Source organism: Podarcis cretensis, assembly GCF_951804945.1.
Source record: "Podarcis cretensis genome assembly, chromosome: 7".
In the NCBI taxonomy this organism is placed as follows: domain Eukaryota; kingdom Metazoa; phylum Chordata; class Lepidosauria; order Squamata; family Lacertidae; genus Podarcis; species Podarcis cretensis.
The window spans coordinates 30,754,927-30,771,455 of record NC_137176.1 but is presented as its reverse complement, the minus strand read 5'-3'; the positions used below and the strand labels follow the sequence as shown (position 1 = coordinate 30,771,455).

Genomic DNA, 16,529 nt, shown 5'->3' with positions numbered 1-16,529 from the left:
CCTGTACAGGAATTTACATTTTTTTTTCCTGGGAGCTCCCACCTCCTTTCCCTGCCTACCCCTGAAGGATAATTTTTTCAGTTTTCCAGGCATGCTTAAATTTATTTTATTTTATTTTATTTACGTTTCCCTGTTTAGTGCTCATATAAAAATTGTGATCAAATGAAATACAGTATGTGCAAAGCATGTGTGTTGGAAAGGTCCTGGCTCCTTTTGTATATGTCAAATGATTTTCTGATTTATCTGCTTTCTGGTTATCTGGTTTTCTGATTAGCTTGCTTTCTGATTTTCCCCAAATTCTGACTCTCTGCCACGGGTAAGCAGAGTTGATGACCACACGAAAGTGGACTATTGGTTATAGGAAGAATAAAAGGGAAAAAACAGGGTTTCAGGGGTCTTTCCTCAAGTAAAATCCAAGGCAAAAATCACAAGTGGGAACACCCAGCCCTGGATCAAATTGAAAATGAGGCAAAAAGGTATGGACTTAAGGGAAAGTGTGCCTGGGCACTAAAGCCACATTTTTCACTTCCTTTGTGTTCTCCACTGTGGTCTCATTGCTTAAGCACCAGCTTTAGCAGAGGGAGCCACCCCACTTAAGCGGTGTGGGAGGACAACATTTCTCTGAGTGAGGTAGACAGCAAAGTGACAGACAAAAGATTGGACTTGGCTTAGGTCACTTTGTGATGGCCACTGGTGGCGGGGAGATCCAGCCTAGACTATAAGTATCCAAGGGAGATACTGCAGCTCTTGGGGTCAGCTGCACTTTGCAAAAAGGGGTAATGGGAATAAAAAGAGGGCATTCATCCCGAGATTAGCAGTCGGCAAGGGATTCAGAGAGTCTGCTCTTCTTGGTGACCCCTGGGCGTCATTAGCCAGGGAGGGAGGATTCCCATTTTTGAAGAGCTTGCCCCGATGTCACCAGGCCCTGCCAGCCACTATCAATGGGCATCGTTGTGAAACACTGGACAGAAATAGCCATTTGTGTGTTTTAAAAGATAGGCCCCAGAGGATGCAAGAAGAGACAAGAATGTGCAAAGGCCAAGGGAAAACTGGCATTGCTGAATACAAACAGCAGAGGAACGTTCCATTATCTTATAATGGGATAAGAAAGTTGTTTGTTTGTTTTTTTTAAAAAAAGAGTCACAATATTGAGTAAATGGAGTTCATTTTTTCAGCAGAAGTTACTGGAGCACTTAAAAAAAAATCAGGTTGCATTGTGACAGCAGAAAAAGAAGATTTATGCAACTATACAACTCCTCTCCTCCAGCTTTAATTAAAAACTGCAATCTGCATATGTATTAAGAATTCCAAAGACCAACTGACAGATGCACATCCAACCAAAGATGAGGGGTTTTTTTTTGATGGGGGGCGGGGGACACCAATTCAGGAAGCAAAACCCCTGAACAATAACGTAATCAGGTGTTTAATTGTCCCCCACCCCAGTTGACTTATCAGTTTTGCTCATAGGAAATGGATGGCGACAGAAAACTGCATTGAAGCTGCTAACTTTCACATTACTCAGTGCAACATTTGGCATCTTGTATGCTTGCAATTCAATTGACAGGACTTAACTTTCTAGGCAGCGAATGTGCTATTATATTTTTAAAAATGTTATGCCCTGCATTTCTCGAAGAAGAAACCGAAGACGGTTCATTAAAAACAACACGAAAGCTTGGAAAATACCATTACCACATGAAATAATTATTAATGCTGGAGGGGGATGGAGCATATTTGATTCAGGAAGTGTGAAGCATGGGGAATGAATGTGTGGGGGGAATGGTAGGGGCATGTATGAAAAATAAACAGAACGGTCCATTGGGGCAAACATCTGTTATGCATGTTAAGAGGGAAAAAACATCATACAGGTTTGGGGGCATTTGGTGTACAGTAGTAGCTGCCGAGGTCATATTAAGCCAACGAATGGTGGGGGTGGAGGGAAGAGAGTATAAACTTGCTTAACAATGCATATATAGTAGTGTTGTGGTGAATATAAGCCCGTATGAGCATAAATAAGAACATGCAACTGCAAGAACACAATGTCTTACAAATGGGAGGGACATTTGTTTTCCTGTATGCCAAAGGAGGCCACAAAAGAGGCAAGGCTTACGGGTGGCAGGGATCACACCATACAAGTTTTCATAGTGTCAGGTGTGGACATTGATATTATTATGATAAATAATAAATAAATTTGCAAAAGAAAATATGAGTAGATGGCTATGTTCTGTGGGATTTGAAATAAATTCAAATGAATACATTTCAGTCTGTAAAGTAATCATGTCCCTAAAAGGGAAGGAGGAAAAAGCAAAACAACCACAAATCTAGTGAACAGATTGCCCCTCTGAACAGTGTTATTTTTCTAGAAAAAGAGGTACCGGAACTCACCACAAACGCCTCCCTCATTCTCTTAGAGTGGCAATGGCGCCCACCTGAGAGGAGCCAGAATTGAGTTCCAGTGAGTTCTGGCTGGGGGAAAAAAAGCGCTGCCTCTGAACCTGCCCCCAACGAGAGAGAATGTCTCCCAACTGGGGCAATCTGGAAGCAGAGAGGCTGCTGTGGAGGAAGACTTAGGTAGATCTGCAGAAGGGAGTGGAGCCTTTCACAGAAGCTGCCTACACTCCACTTGACTTAGCACCAGTTGTCAATCACGTAGCACTAAATTTCCCCCTCAAATTAGCAGGAACATAAAAAATAATAATAGACAAGTCAATTTCTACTCTATGAATAGAATGCTGTTTCTATTTGTGACCTTTGGTTGGCGAGAATGCAAAGCACAGAAATAAAGGAAAGACATTTTTGACAGTATAATTAATATATTCTCTGGAAACTCACTCCCCCTCTGAACAAATGTAAGCTCTTTTGCACAGCATGAAAATGTATGCGAAGAGACTTTGGTGACAAAGGTTGAGGAACCTTGGTGGAGGGTAGGATGAGATGCTGGAACACATGTTTCCTCTTTGGAGAACATTTAGGTCCTTGCAAAACATAATGCCCACAGCCTGCTATTTCTTCCCTGCTCCTAACTTACAGTGCAATCCTGTACCTGTCTACCTAGAAGTAAGTACAACTGAGTTCAGTAGAGCTTTTATCCCCTAGATAATCAGCTATAGGGTTGCAGTCTCACCTTTCATGAATGCATGTTAGGTGAGCACCTACAGATCATTAGAAAAGAGAAAATACATCACCATAAAAAAAGGACAAAATGGAATCAGATTTGCATAAAAATTACATATGCAATTTTGAATGAACACAGGTAAATTTAGAAATAGTTACTATAATTTAAACAGAAATACAATGCATCTCACCCTAATGGGGAAAGCTGTGACCCGGTGACCTGTTTGGCTGCTCAGGTGGGCTGAACATTCACTGGATTGTATTCAACCAAGTTCTTCTCAGAGTAATCCTAATAAAATTTGTGGACTCGACTACCTTAGCTATGTTAATTTCAATGGGTCTACGCTGAGCTGAATTTAGTTCAATACAATGTTTTGAGTACAGAGCACGGAGGAGGGCGACCCATGGGCTGCATGTGGCCCTCTGGGATCTCTCCCAAACCCCACTCTCTGCCAAAAACTGGACTTTGAAGTTGAGATGGGCACTCAGCTTGGAAAGTTTTATAGAGATGAAGGCAGAACTGGGAAAGAGCCATGCCTGCGCAAGCAGAGTTGAAGCTGCTGCAAGCAACACTCTTTCCCATTTTTTTCCTTCAACTCTATGTACTTTTCCAGGGTCAGTGCAGATCTCTAGAGTTGAAAGAGGAAATTCAATGCTTGCAACAGGAAAAAAAAATATCAATGTGTTTTTCTAGGCATAGCGCTTTCACCTCTCTATGGTATGGATTTTAAGGAGGGGAAGGGAAGAGAATGGTGACAGAAAAACTGGTTACTTTACTTGCTCTGCTTCATATTAGCAAAGGAAAACTGTTTTATTCCATCTATTTCATGCTTGCAATGCCTGCCTTGCTTTCAGGGTGCCGAACAGAAAACAATAGTGCTACTTCATTTCATTTGGTGAAACCTAGACAGCATCTTAAAAAGCAGAGACATCACCTTGCCGACAAAGGTCTGTATAGTTAAAGCTATGGTTTTCCCAGTAGTGATGTATGGAAGTGAGAGCTGGACCATAAAGAAGGCTGATCGCCGAAGAATTGATGCTTTTGAATTATGGTGCTGGAGGAGACTCTTGAGATCAAACCTATCCATTCTTAAGGAAATCAGCCCTGAGTGCTCACTGGAAAGACAGATCGTGAAGCTGAGGCTCCAATACTTTGGCCACCTCATGAGAAGAGAAGACTCGCTGGAAAAGACCCTGATGTTGGGAAAGATGGAGGGCACAAGGAGAAGGGGACAACAGAGGACAACGACTAAACAACATCAACAACAAGTTAAAGTGGATCTGGCACTATCGCACAATAAGCATACTTCCAAAATGTTGGACTTTTTGCAGTAAGGACAGAAAAATGCACTGGAAAGTGTAGGGAAATAATTGCTTGATCTGATATCGTACAACCTTCCCACAAACAAATCAGAATGCATGCAAATCATGAATTAATGCTCAGCATACAGGTCCCCCGACAGCAAACAGAAAGTGCATGTGAATGAGTGTGGCTGTGCATGTGTGAATGGTCTTGCCTACTGCCATGCTGCGCCCCCCACAGTTGCATGTAGCTCTTGTGGGGGTGGGGGAGATTGCTCACTTCTGATATAGAGGATATGCTCAGATTTTTACTAAACTGAAGTTACCAGAATGTGGGGGAAAGAAGGTTTACCATATAACTGTTTGAAGAATATTGATCTCACAGCTGGGGAGGGGAAACAGCTGCACACGACATGCTTTATACATATAAATGTATGCTTAAAATTATACAACATCCTCATCTTTAAATGCTCTCTCCGCATGACTCTGCAGGCAACGTGAAAGGCATTGGAATTCAAACCAAACATCCTGAAACAAACCCTATCAAAAGCATTAACCATGCTTCAATGAGAATGTTGATGCACTTCCAGGTCAATGAAGCTTATTCTAAGCAAAACATCTGGATCATTGTAAGACGAATGCTTTTTTTCTTTTTCTTCTCTGCAAATTTTTGGCTGACGTTTTCACTTCAGTTCCTTTCAAAATTGAAGGGTGGGCAAATTTTACCCCGTGTCTGGCTGTTTTGCCGATATATGGCATTGTGGTGTAGCTCAGGAAGACTGGAGTAAAGATCCCTGGCTGGCCACAGAGCTTTCTGAGGGGTTGTTTTAAGGATAAATTAGGTTATCATTATTTTTATTCTATTTATGTTCCTCCTCTCCTCCCAAAGGAGCCCAGCGTGGCAAACATATCAATATTAAAACATTTTTTTTAAACAAATCTAAAAATAGCTTAAAAGTAATTTTTAAAAATAAATAAAAACAGTGATCTTAGGGTTGCCAGAAACTGTCTTTCAGCCAACAACTGCCTGGGTAAACCCAGAAGTTTTAAAATTTCTCCTGAAGCTCAGTAATGAGGGGGACAGATGCACCTCACCAGAGAAAGCATTTCACAAATGAGGAACTGCCACTGAAAAGGCCCCGTCATGAACCAACAAATGCAGTCACAGCACCACACTGAAGAATACTAAATGCTGCAGGTACAACGACAGGTTTTTCAAAACTGATCTTGAGCAGGGATATCTAGTGGTATCATTCTAATTAAATTAGTGGTACCATCAGGGCTGGACTCTGAAGTGGAATTTCAGGGGGGGCCCACTCAGAAGAGTGAGCAGAAGGGTCTCCCCAGTGCAGAAGGGCTGGTTTACCACATTCAGAAGTAGGCAAATTCACTATCTAAAGATCAGGGTTGGGCGAGGGGTGGGGGTGGGGGAAGTAGTAAGTCCAGAGTCTAAAATTACCTAACTTCACCACTGCATTAAATAATTTAACAAGTTATCTGCAGAAAGCCTCAAGAACGCCTCTCAATATGTGCTGTTTCTTTTTTCTAATGAACACAGATTCCAGGATGTTGGTCTTGAAGAATGTGGCTGATAGGAGAGAGTTCCATATATGATGGGGAGAAGTCTGTGGATATTAGGTGAAGCACACACATTTCCTGAATGACTATTTATTTTCTTTGGTGTTTGCTGCCCAAAGCTAGGTGGTTTAGTGGGTTGAATGCTAACACCTGCAAAGGCTTTAAATTTTAACTACACTCTCCCTTTAGGCAAGCTTTTGGAATAACATGTGCTACAAATAAATTGACATGAATGTAAATGATGCTCAATCTCACGTAGGCTGCAGTATGCTTGCATTATATCATAGTTTAACATTCTCCTCCCCCCAGCTTGGCTACTTCTCTAGTTCACCAAACTAGTTTGAATAAGTTTTTTGTTTTTTTTAAAAAAAAAGATCAGATCCTGTTTGGCTTCACACCATGAACTGCATGTAGAGGCCTGCAAACACATCATCACAGAATGAGCTAAATACTTGTGATGTTATCAGTTGGACACAGATCCACGCAGATGTCCGTACACCATTTATTCTGCACAGCCAAAAATAAGAGGTGCATGCATGACACAGCAGAAGCTGGTACATGGTTGTGCGTTTCAAAGGGGAATGCCAATGCCTTGGCCTTCTTAAAATCCAACTAATCATTTTTCTAGGAACCTCAATTAAGAAATGTCAGATCCCATCAGGGATTAATAGCATAGGAAAGCTGATAGTAGCTTGTTTTAGCCCTTGAGATGATCACGACGCTCACCAAAATTGAAGACTAATACCTTCCCTTGATGAAGCCAACTGGAAATTAAGATGTGCATCAATTTGTAACACTGTTGTAGCTCCTTCTCTGCAGCTAAGTAGGCCTGGACCTTGCTGTTATGTGAATAGGAAACTGGCACACACAGCCATCCTGAGCTCCTTGCATGAATGTTATAAATGTAGCAGTTACAGATAGGTAGCCGTGTTGGTCTGCCATAGTCAAAACAAAATAAAAAAATTCCTTCCAGTAGCACCTTAAAGACCAACTAAGTTAGTTCTTGGTATGAGCTTTCGTGTGCATGCATACTTCTTCAGATACACAGTAGTATCTGAAGAAGTGTGCATGCACACGAAAGCTCATACCAAGAACTAACTTAGTTGGTCTTTAAGGTGCTACTGGAAGGAATTTTTTTATTTTGTTTTGATAAATGTAGCAGATAAACACATTGCTGCATAAGCCCTTTGCCCTTGCAGTGCTGCTGCCTACTTACAGTATGTCCTACGAGGGTGAAACTGGTTCTTAGCAAGATTTGCACATCACACACAGACAGTGGCTGCTCACATGGCCAGTTCAAATGGGCTCCACTGGACTAAGTAGTGCCCATGGATATTTGCTCTTCCCTACCCACGCCGACCCTTTTAATTCTCCCAGTCTCCTGTGTCGTTTTTTGGCGCCTCTCAAGTTGTTGTCCCCCATAGCTGAGTCATACAATGGCCTAATGTGCCTCACATCAGTGGCACCACTAACTTTTCAAAGCAGTTGGCATGGTTTAGCAGAGCAGCAACTTCAACCTGGATCTCTCATATTTCACCCAAACCTTCCTTCTCCTGTAATGCTGCTTCCTGCCACATTGAGGGAGGGAGGCAGTGATTTTCAGAAGCTACAACTATAGCCGAACTCAGGATGCCCCTGAACTTCTGGTTTACAGAAGCCACTGCTCTATCCTCCAACATCAGCTGTAATTAGTTGCCAGCCTTTCTCAAGTGATTTGGCAATTATAAAGTATACAGCTGCTGCCAGCATGGCGCAGAGGGTACAGTCCCTGCCTGTGTATTTTAAGAAAGAAGGGACACCCACACAATGTATAACACAGAGAAACAAAAGGCAAGTGCTTTTTGGATACAAACTTAAAAGTGGCACATTTAATAAATAAGCTATAGTTAAAAAAAGAAGTCAAAGCAACGTATTGCCGTATGTTAAATAATAACACCATTGCACAAGCTCGTAGATGAGGTTTGCTTGTTCTCTTTCCCTTCGCTGCATGCCTCATCACATCTAACCTCTGGGGTTTTGTGAGACTGAAAGTTACCCTTTTATAGAACATGTAATTGAATAGAGATTTCAAAAGAACTTGCTTTCTAATGGATGTCAACCGGTTGTGATTAATTCCTTCTTTCAGCCTGGCTCTGCTCATGCTCTCTCTCCACCCCCATCCAAACTAATGTTATTCTAAATAAGTAAATAAAGAGAATTTAAGGTCTAAAGAGACAAACTGCTAAGCACTGCTGCTGCAATCCGTATACATCCCTGGATGAGCTCAGAACAAATATATTTGACATGAATAGAGGCTGAGCAGCCGTATTAATGCTTGACGGACCAATCATGATCTTTTCAAACTGAATTTCAACCCCCCCCCATTTCTTTTATGTATGGCTAGAGAAAGAGACTGTACAAAAAGTAAATAATAGTCATGTCAGTCCATAAGAAAAATCCATTTTAAGTCAGTATCTTCATTAGGCCAGCCAAAATGTCACAAAATATCCCCAGAACTCTTCATCACATTAGAAAGCAGGAGGGGTATGAAAACTTACCACTTGCATGGAAGATGTTTCTGAACAGAACTGCAATCAGGTTCTAATTTTTTTTTAAATAAATGCTATAAAGCTCTTAAGCAGGGTGGGGAGGCCTAAGTTTACCCTAGCAGGGCCAACCGAAGTAATTTTAATATTGAAATTTTATTATGATAAGACCTCAAGAGCCTTTTAAAAAAGAAAAAAGAAATGCATAAGTCATAACCTGTGCAGTGTGGGGTTAGATTTTGGGCCTAGAGGAAAGGCAAAAAATTAATTGCAATACTTTTTTAAAAAGTGAAACAGAGCAGTCCAACAGCCCAATCCTATGCATGTTTACTCAGAAATAAGTCCCATTGGTTCCAGGGGTTGCTCATCATAAGATAGAAGTAAGGCTCCGACAGTATGATTGTCTGCAGCAGGAAGCTAAAAGAAATTCGCAGAATATTGTACTGACAAGTCATTTTTAAAAGCAGAACACTATGGTCTAATTCACTCTAATTGGCCTTTTCATTCCGACATTTGTGAGACACAGATCCTGAACACATGCAATAACATCACATTCAACAGCAGGGTGAAAGGCAAAGCGACAGCTTTAAATAACACCCCTGCCTTGTGGAAAGCTAAGCAAAGAGGGAGGGAGAGGAGGTTGGAAGCTCCAAAGCAGCTACAAATCTGGCCACAACCAGTTCAACATGACAGAGGGAGATGTTACAGTACACACCAAGAATTTGGTTTTATTGACTTCAACGTTTGCTCACTGAATGCCTCTCTTATAAGGGCTCTGTATATGTATGGCAAGGACACAGACTCTATAGTATATACTCTGTTTTTACATATAATTCACTTTCATATAAAAACACTAGTCGGAATGGCCTTCCTTTCAACAAGCAATTAACCAAATCATATTTCAAAATATTGTTGCTCTTTCATTATTTGAAGCTATCAGGTATGAAGCTATTCAGGTATCCACCTGAATGTATTAGCATTCTATAAGCAGTGCTTATATTTACAGTAAACACCATTTATGCAATAACCTACTCAGTTTTTTAAAATGCATGGTGCCTTGAAATGAGGGGTGGGAAATCAATCTATTTCTCCATTTCACAGGCAGTAATAAAACAATTTCACTTTAAATGTAGTGGCCTTTTTTACAATTCCATTTCTCCTTTGAAATAATAAGAGCTTGACTCACCCAGCTATGGATGTGTTCCCCTCCTTGCTGATATTTAGCACAGCTGTAACACTGTAGGTAGTATTAGGTCACATGTGCACTACACATTTAAAACAGTACTTTAAACAGCTGTGCCTTCCCCAAAGGATCATGGGAACTGTAGTTTGTTAAGGTACTGAGAATTGTTAGGAGAGTTGCCATTTTCAGAGTGGTTTCACATTGAATCCCTTTTACACAGAAGGAGGTTCAGAATCTTCAGCTGGTGCACAATTCGGCAGCCAGGTTGCTCACTGGGGCAGGATGGTTTGAGCATATTACACCGATCCTGGCCTGATTGCACTAGCTGCCAATTAGTTTTCAGGCCCATTTCAAAGTGCTGGTTTTGACCTATAATGCTTCCAACAGCTCAGGACCACAGTATCTCAAGGACTGCCTCTCTCCATATGAACCTACCTGGACGCTGCCATCATAAACTGAGGCCCTTCTTTATGTGCCTCCTCCATGCGAGGTCTGGAGGGTAAGCAACACAATTGTGGAATTCGGGTGGCATCTTTATTATACACCTTTAGGTGCCAGGCGAGAACATTCATCTTCAATCAGTTCTTTGACTGATTAACATCCCATATATTTTTAAATGTGTTTGTGTGAGGGGGGCTTTTTGGAATTAGGAAAGGGATGGAAAAATAAATACTGGATATTGTCCAATCACTGTGTAGAAAAAAATGGAATTGTATGCTAATCACTGATGTTAAGAAAGTGATGAGTTGTTTTTGACCTTACCCAGAGAACAGTTTGATTCTGACCTACAAGCTGCCTGTATATCAGTCAAAAGCAAATAGACCAGTGCCATTAATAATGAAGGCATCTCAAAAGTATGCAGAACTTATTCTCTGAAATAGAGAACGAAAGAAAAGATACCCCTGTTATGATGGAGAGACAAAACACAAGCCTGCACATTTGATAGGTCCAAATCAAAAGCGGACTTTAAAGGTGTACCACATCCTTCGAAAGAACAGAGAATCATGAAGATATGAGTGGTTCTGCTTCACATGGGCTTATGCAAACATTTTATGTAGTTCCATGCAGGTTTGGAAACAAACTCACAACATAGAAACAGTTTCAGCATTTTACACGCTGAGGTAGGCCACATCAGGTGGCTGTCATGTTAAAATGAAGCCGTGTTTTGATGGGAAAAACCTTAAGGTGTCCTGCAGGTCTTCAAAACAGAGTATGTAGACAATATGAAAGCAGCAGACTTTCATAGAGAGTGAAGCTCCAAACTATGGATGGTCTTCAACAAACAACTCTTCCTCACCTTGTGTACTGTTGTTTCTAGATCTGCTTCAGCAGCCAATTTGCAGCTATCGACACCCGCTTCCCTATGTTTGGCCTCATGCCACTCAGGAAACATGTTTATGAAGGAACCAGATGGGTCAGATTAATGATATGTTTCCAGCCCATAGTTAACACTGCACAGCCAGGTGGGAAGGCGGTGTTTACTTGGGACGTAACCACATCTCTCACCTTGCCTATGTTTTCCCTTCCTAGATCATTATGTCATAGAGCGGCATTGGATTGTGCTGAGAGGAAGAAGCTCCAGACTATTGTGGGATGATACACATTGGCGCTGAGGCGGGCCTATTTCTCCCATTATCATATTTATACTGAGAAACATGTGGCAAACAATACATGGATGTTAAAGCATCAACTCTAGTCATGCAGCATGAAACTCTCATATTCATTCACATTCCTGCCCCAAATGGTGTCCAAAAATGTGACTAATTCACAGAAAAGTAGCATTTGTGTAGGAATTTGCAAAGCATCCCTGAGTGAAACTATGGCTATGTACACACCATGCATTTAAAGCCTCCCCCTCCCTCAATCCTGGGAACTGTAGTTTGTTAAGGGTGCTGTGGGGATAAACTACAGTTCCCATTATTTTGGGGGGAGAAAATTGCTTTAGATGTATGCTACGTATGCAGGGTTCTTTTTTGGCCGGAACTTGCCGGAACTCAGTTCTGGCACCTCTCAGGTGGGTGCCATTGCCATTCTAAGAGAACGAGGGAGGCATTCATGGTGAGTTCCGGCACCTCTTTTTCTAGAATAACAACACTGTGTATATGGAAGCCTTCAAAGGGGTGCTCCTTAACAGATTGCTCTATGCCTTCTAAATCAAAGGTAGGGGAACTGCAGCCCTTCAGATGTTGTTTATCATAGAATCATGCAGTTGGAAGGGACCAAAGGGTCATCTAGTCCAACCCCCAGCAATGCAGGAATCTCAATTAAAGCATCCATGACAGATGGCCATCCAACCTCTTCTTAAAAACCTCCAAGGAAGGAGAGTCTACCCCCTTCCAAGGGAATCTGTTCCACTGTTGAAAAGTTTGACACTCAGTTCCCATCAGCCCCAGTCATCATGGCCAATGGTCAGGAATGTTGGGAGCTTGTCGTCTGCAACATTTGGAGGGCCAGAGGTTACCTATCCCTGTTCTAAAGAGAAGACCACCTGGTTGGTAGGAGAGGGGAGGTGGCCAGTGTTAGGGGCAGGGGGAAAGAGAGAGAAAGCGATGAGAAGAAGCTTCCATCTCAGCCCTGCCCTGTTACAGCCAGCTAACATTAAGCTGTTGACTTAGCAGGAACAGGCAGAGGTTAGGGTTTTGTAACAAGAAATGGAAAAGAATGTACTACTTAAAATATATATTAAAAAATAGCTGCTTTAGCTCCTTGAGTCCAATTCTTTGCTTTCAGCTTTCTAGCTAAAGCCAGCAGCAGAAGTGGTTCAACAAGAACAGTCTCTGAGAGCCACCATGTGAATTATGTCGTGCTCTTCATTGTGCAGTGTTGGACTTTGGCTGCTCTGCACAGTAGACTAATGAGCTGAATTTAGCTATTTTGGGAAATTATATAGAATTGCGTTCCAAAGGGGCGGGGGATGATTTCTGGTAAAACAGAAAAACACTGGCAGCCTGGCATGCCCCCAAATCATGTCAATTCTTTCCAAAGTTTTTAATAAAACAAAAAACAAAACAAAAAAAACCATGAAGAAGAAAACATTCAGGGCAGGGTCTTTGCCCTTTGTTTTGTAATTCTGTAGAATGCAATGAGATTAACTGCAATGAAAACAAATTGTGCCTTCACTGGGCTGATGACCTAATCAGATAACTGGCACTGCCATTTTTTACTAGGGGTGTGGTAGAATGACTCCAGTCCCTCCTCATGGACAGGTGATCAGGGCTCTTAAAGCTCTTCGTTGTCCAGCCCACATGCTCAAAAAGTGACTCTGGCTGGGTGCAGACATAATGCAAAATGAACCCATAATGTGATTGGTGCTTCCAAACATAGAACAGGCAAGTTCAAGTTTAGAACTGCTTTTGTTTCCCACCTGCCTAGGAGTGAGCTTCAGAAGTTCCATCACTCCCATGCCCGTGATGTCAACAGCCTCTCGAGGCCAAGTTATGGCTCTAACCATGGTTTGTCAATGATCCAGATATAAAAGCAAATGAATCAGCACATAATGATTTGCACTGACATCAGCAGGCTGCACTGGAAGATGCTAGCCGAACAGCTGCCAGGAGATTTGTCTGGTTCTTACTGAGCAAGGTCAGCGCTGCCATGTAGCAGGAGGAAGCAACCTGCTTGAGACAGCACCACGGTGGGAGGATAGACGAAGCAAGGAATTGGGTGGCACTGTGGGTTAAACTACAGAGCCTAGGACTTGCTGATCAGAAGGTCAGTGGTTCGAATCCCCGCAACGGGGTGAGCTCCCATTGCTCGGTCCCTGCTCCTGTCAACCTAGCAGTTCAAAAGCACGTCAAAGTACAAATAGATAAATAGGTACTGCTCCGGCGGGAAGGTAAATGGCATTTCCGTGCGCTGCTCTGGTTCGCCAGAAGGGCTTAGTCATGCTGGCCACATGACCCAGAAGCTGTACGCCAGCTCCCTCGGCCAATAAAGCGAGATGAACGCCACAACCCCAGAGTCAGTCACGACTGGACTTAATGGTCAGGGGTCCCCTTAAACTTTTAAAAATGTTGGTCCTAGTGCAAGTAGGGGGCACCATTTGGGCTCTGCTTCAGGCTGGCGTCTTGGACAGGCTCCTTGACTGAGAGCGTCTCTCCAGCCCGACTGAGCTGCCATTGCCTGGGCATTTGTGGTAAAGGCAAGCTTTCCCCTCTCCACAAAAGTGGCTGGCAGTTCTTCCCAGTGAGTTGCGTCACCAGCTGCTGCTGTTCAAAGCTAGGAGAAGTTGCAACCCAGCCATAGGAGCCAACTCCTAGGGGCTGAGGGGACTTTGGCTCCACTCAATAAAGTATTTGAGGGGGCTGGGGCCCCCCAAAGTTGATGGGCATTGCCATTCAAATGGTGTGTGTGCACCATGTCATGTGGTTGATTGTGTGGTGCAGGTGGGGCTTAACCCCCCCCCAATATTTTATTCCAGTTGGCACCACTGGACCCAGCAAACACAAGATGCTGTAGCATTATGAAAACTATATGGGTGAGGACTTGGTCAGCAATCTGGTTGGGAGACCAGTGTAAGCTGTGTCTCTGTGTTTGATTAGAAAGAGCTCCCTGCACGTGCGGTGTTGTTGCTCAAACTGAAGGGAGAAAGCTATTCTGCTTCATTATACCCTGATCCCCAACCCAGTTAAGTCAAACGTGCTTGGATATAAGCTGATTTATTCCTTTTACCACAAGAAAGCCGAATTTGAACAGAATTTTTTTGGGATCACAGAGACCTACTTCCTGAAGGGATGTATTTAGGGTTGAGGTGCCAGTCAGCAGGCAAAGGCAGCAGGGCAAACAGCCCAAACAAATCCTTAGGAAGGAAGAAGGTAGATATTGCCTCTTCAGCTTCCCTCAACACCCACCACTCCTGTTACAAAAGTAAAGAGTCTTCCCTCTTCTCTGGACCTTCTCGAACTGACTAACATCCCACTCACTCACCCCTCTTTTACTTGTGTCCTCCCGCAAGGATTTGTTTCTGCCTAAATCTTTGTGCTCCCTATTCCCAGTGTAGTTCCAGCACCTTGTTGTTTCAGGTTTCCCCAGGCCAAGTTGAATGGGAATTCCTCCCTCAGCCCCCAGCCTGAGGACCGCTTTCCCTCATGGGGAAACTCTCAGGGACTGCCTGTCAGTGCTGGCAAAAGTGGGTGAAGCAACCAACAGCCTTCTGAGCTCTGAACAATCAGCTTACAGCCACACCAAAGCCAGAGGTTTCTGCACTCACGTCTTTACACTTAGCTGCCTACTCAGTCACACAGGAGGTAGGATCACACTTCAAGGGCACATTGCAGCCAGGCAAAAGAACTCAAAGTAAGCTCTTGGAGTGGCGTGGGGAGAATCCTGAGGACCAGAGGGGGGGGGAGTGTCCTGGAGGGCCAATTCTGGTTCTGAGGTTCTGCTTCCCCACCCTGGCACCAGTTTCCTCCTAGGCCCCATCCTACCTGCCAGCTTCCCTAGGTAGAGGGTGGCACCCTCAGATAGCTACAGCTCAGTCCTGACATGTAGGAAGCTGCCTTTATTTCCATTGTACTCATCCTGAGTGTAATGCATAGAAGTTAAAACTGGACTCGGACTCCTGTAACAAGAATCATGCTTGTTTCTGGAGAAAACTCCCCCCTTTTATTTTCAGACACTTCCACCACACTCTTAGGATACTATTTATTTATTACATTTTTATCTCAAACTTCCTCCAAGGAACTTGGGCTCTACTCTCCCATTTTATTTTCACAACAACCCTGCGGAGATTAAGGTAGGCAGAGAGTGAGAGTGTGTGGAAGTCTTATGCAAGATTGCACAGTGAGCTTAAAGGCTGATCTCATGGCTGAGGTAATTGAACTCCACTCTAAATCTCTCTCACATACTAGCCAGTCACTGCAGTACATTTTAAAAAGTCAATCATGTTGCAGCAAAGCCCTCTCATCTACCACCAATACCATCAATGGTACCATCAGCAAAAGGCAAAGATTTATACCTGAAGAGAAACCAGTGTGTATCAATGGCACCACTAGTAACACAATATTGATTTCTTTCCCTGTGATTTTTTGGTACATAGAGGCTACACATGCCCCCCCCCCCCCCCCCATTTTGATGTGTCCTCTAAATAACTCTGTTTTCCAGAGGATCATGTATGCTATAATCCATCATTTACTGCACAACTCAGTTTGGGTCAGAATTCCATTTCTTGGTCTGCAAAACCTGGTTACCAGAACTGTTCCTGCCCTCCATTCATTCATTCATACATGCTGCGTTTGGGGCAGGCACAGGCAACAGCTGTCATGGACAACTGTGGCTGATCTATACAATCAGACAGAAAGATCTTGTAAATTCAAACAAAATGGATAAAGAACCAGGAGGTGGTGTTGAGCGGCAGAGGGAGAGGGAAAATTCGAACCGATAGCAATGGAAATGAGTATTTTATCATCTTGCCTACCTGATTTGAAAGACCACAAAGCTTCTTTCACATTCTCTGGCTCTCCCAGCAACAGCTGTGCCTTCTGAAACTGAGCAAGGGTCCCTTTAAGTGCCGTGCTCTGAAAGCACATGCATACACTACACAACCAGACTTGCAGTGCTGCCAGTCCAGCCCTTTCTTTTTTGGATTCAGCTGATGGGGAGCAGGAGAGGGAAGATGGCAAGCGGCAATTCTTCACCAGCTAACTCACAGAGAAGCCTGAGCAAAACAAATCTAATTAGCAGCCTCAAAAGGCACAGAGAGACAACGCAAAAGGGCGATGATGTTTGATTTTCAACTTGTGCCTCTCCCCGTTCCGATATACCCTATAAATGAAAGAAGTCCGTTTCACAGAACCCTTGTGGTTTCCAGACATGCCAGCTGCTACCCCCTT

At 43.1% G+C, this 16,529-nt stretch overlaps 1 protein-coding gene across 6 annotated transcripts in view; it reads right to left on the bottom strand.

Annotated features, from left to right (window-relative positions):
* Window positions 1-16,529, bottom strand: part of PHACTR1 (phosphatase and actin regulator 1) — a 255,596-nt gene that overhangs the window by 119,264 nt on the left and 119,803 nt on the right. The window contains exon 1 of one of the 6 annotated variants that reach the window (XM_079984991.1): window positions 16,115-16,347. The exons of the other annotated variants lie outside the window; for them this stretch is intronic. Coding sequence (XP_079841117.1) covers window positions 16,115-16,226 — 112 coding nt within the window. The 5' untranslated portion in view covers window positions 16,227-16,347. Of the gene's footprint in view, window positions 1-16,114; window positions 16,348-16,529 lie in introns of those variants that run through there. 6 annotated transcript variants of the gene reach the window in all.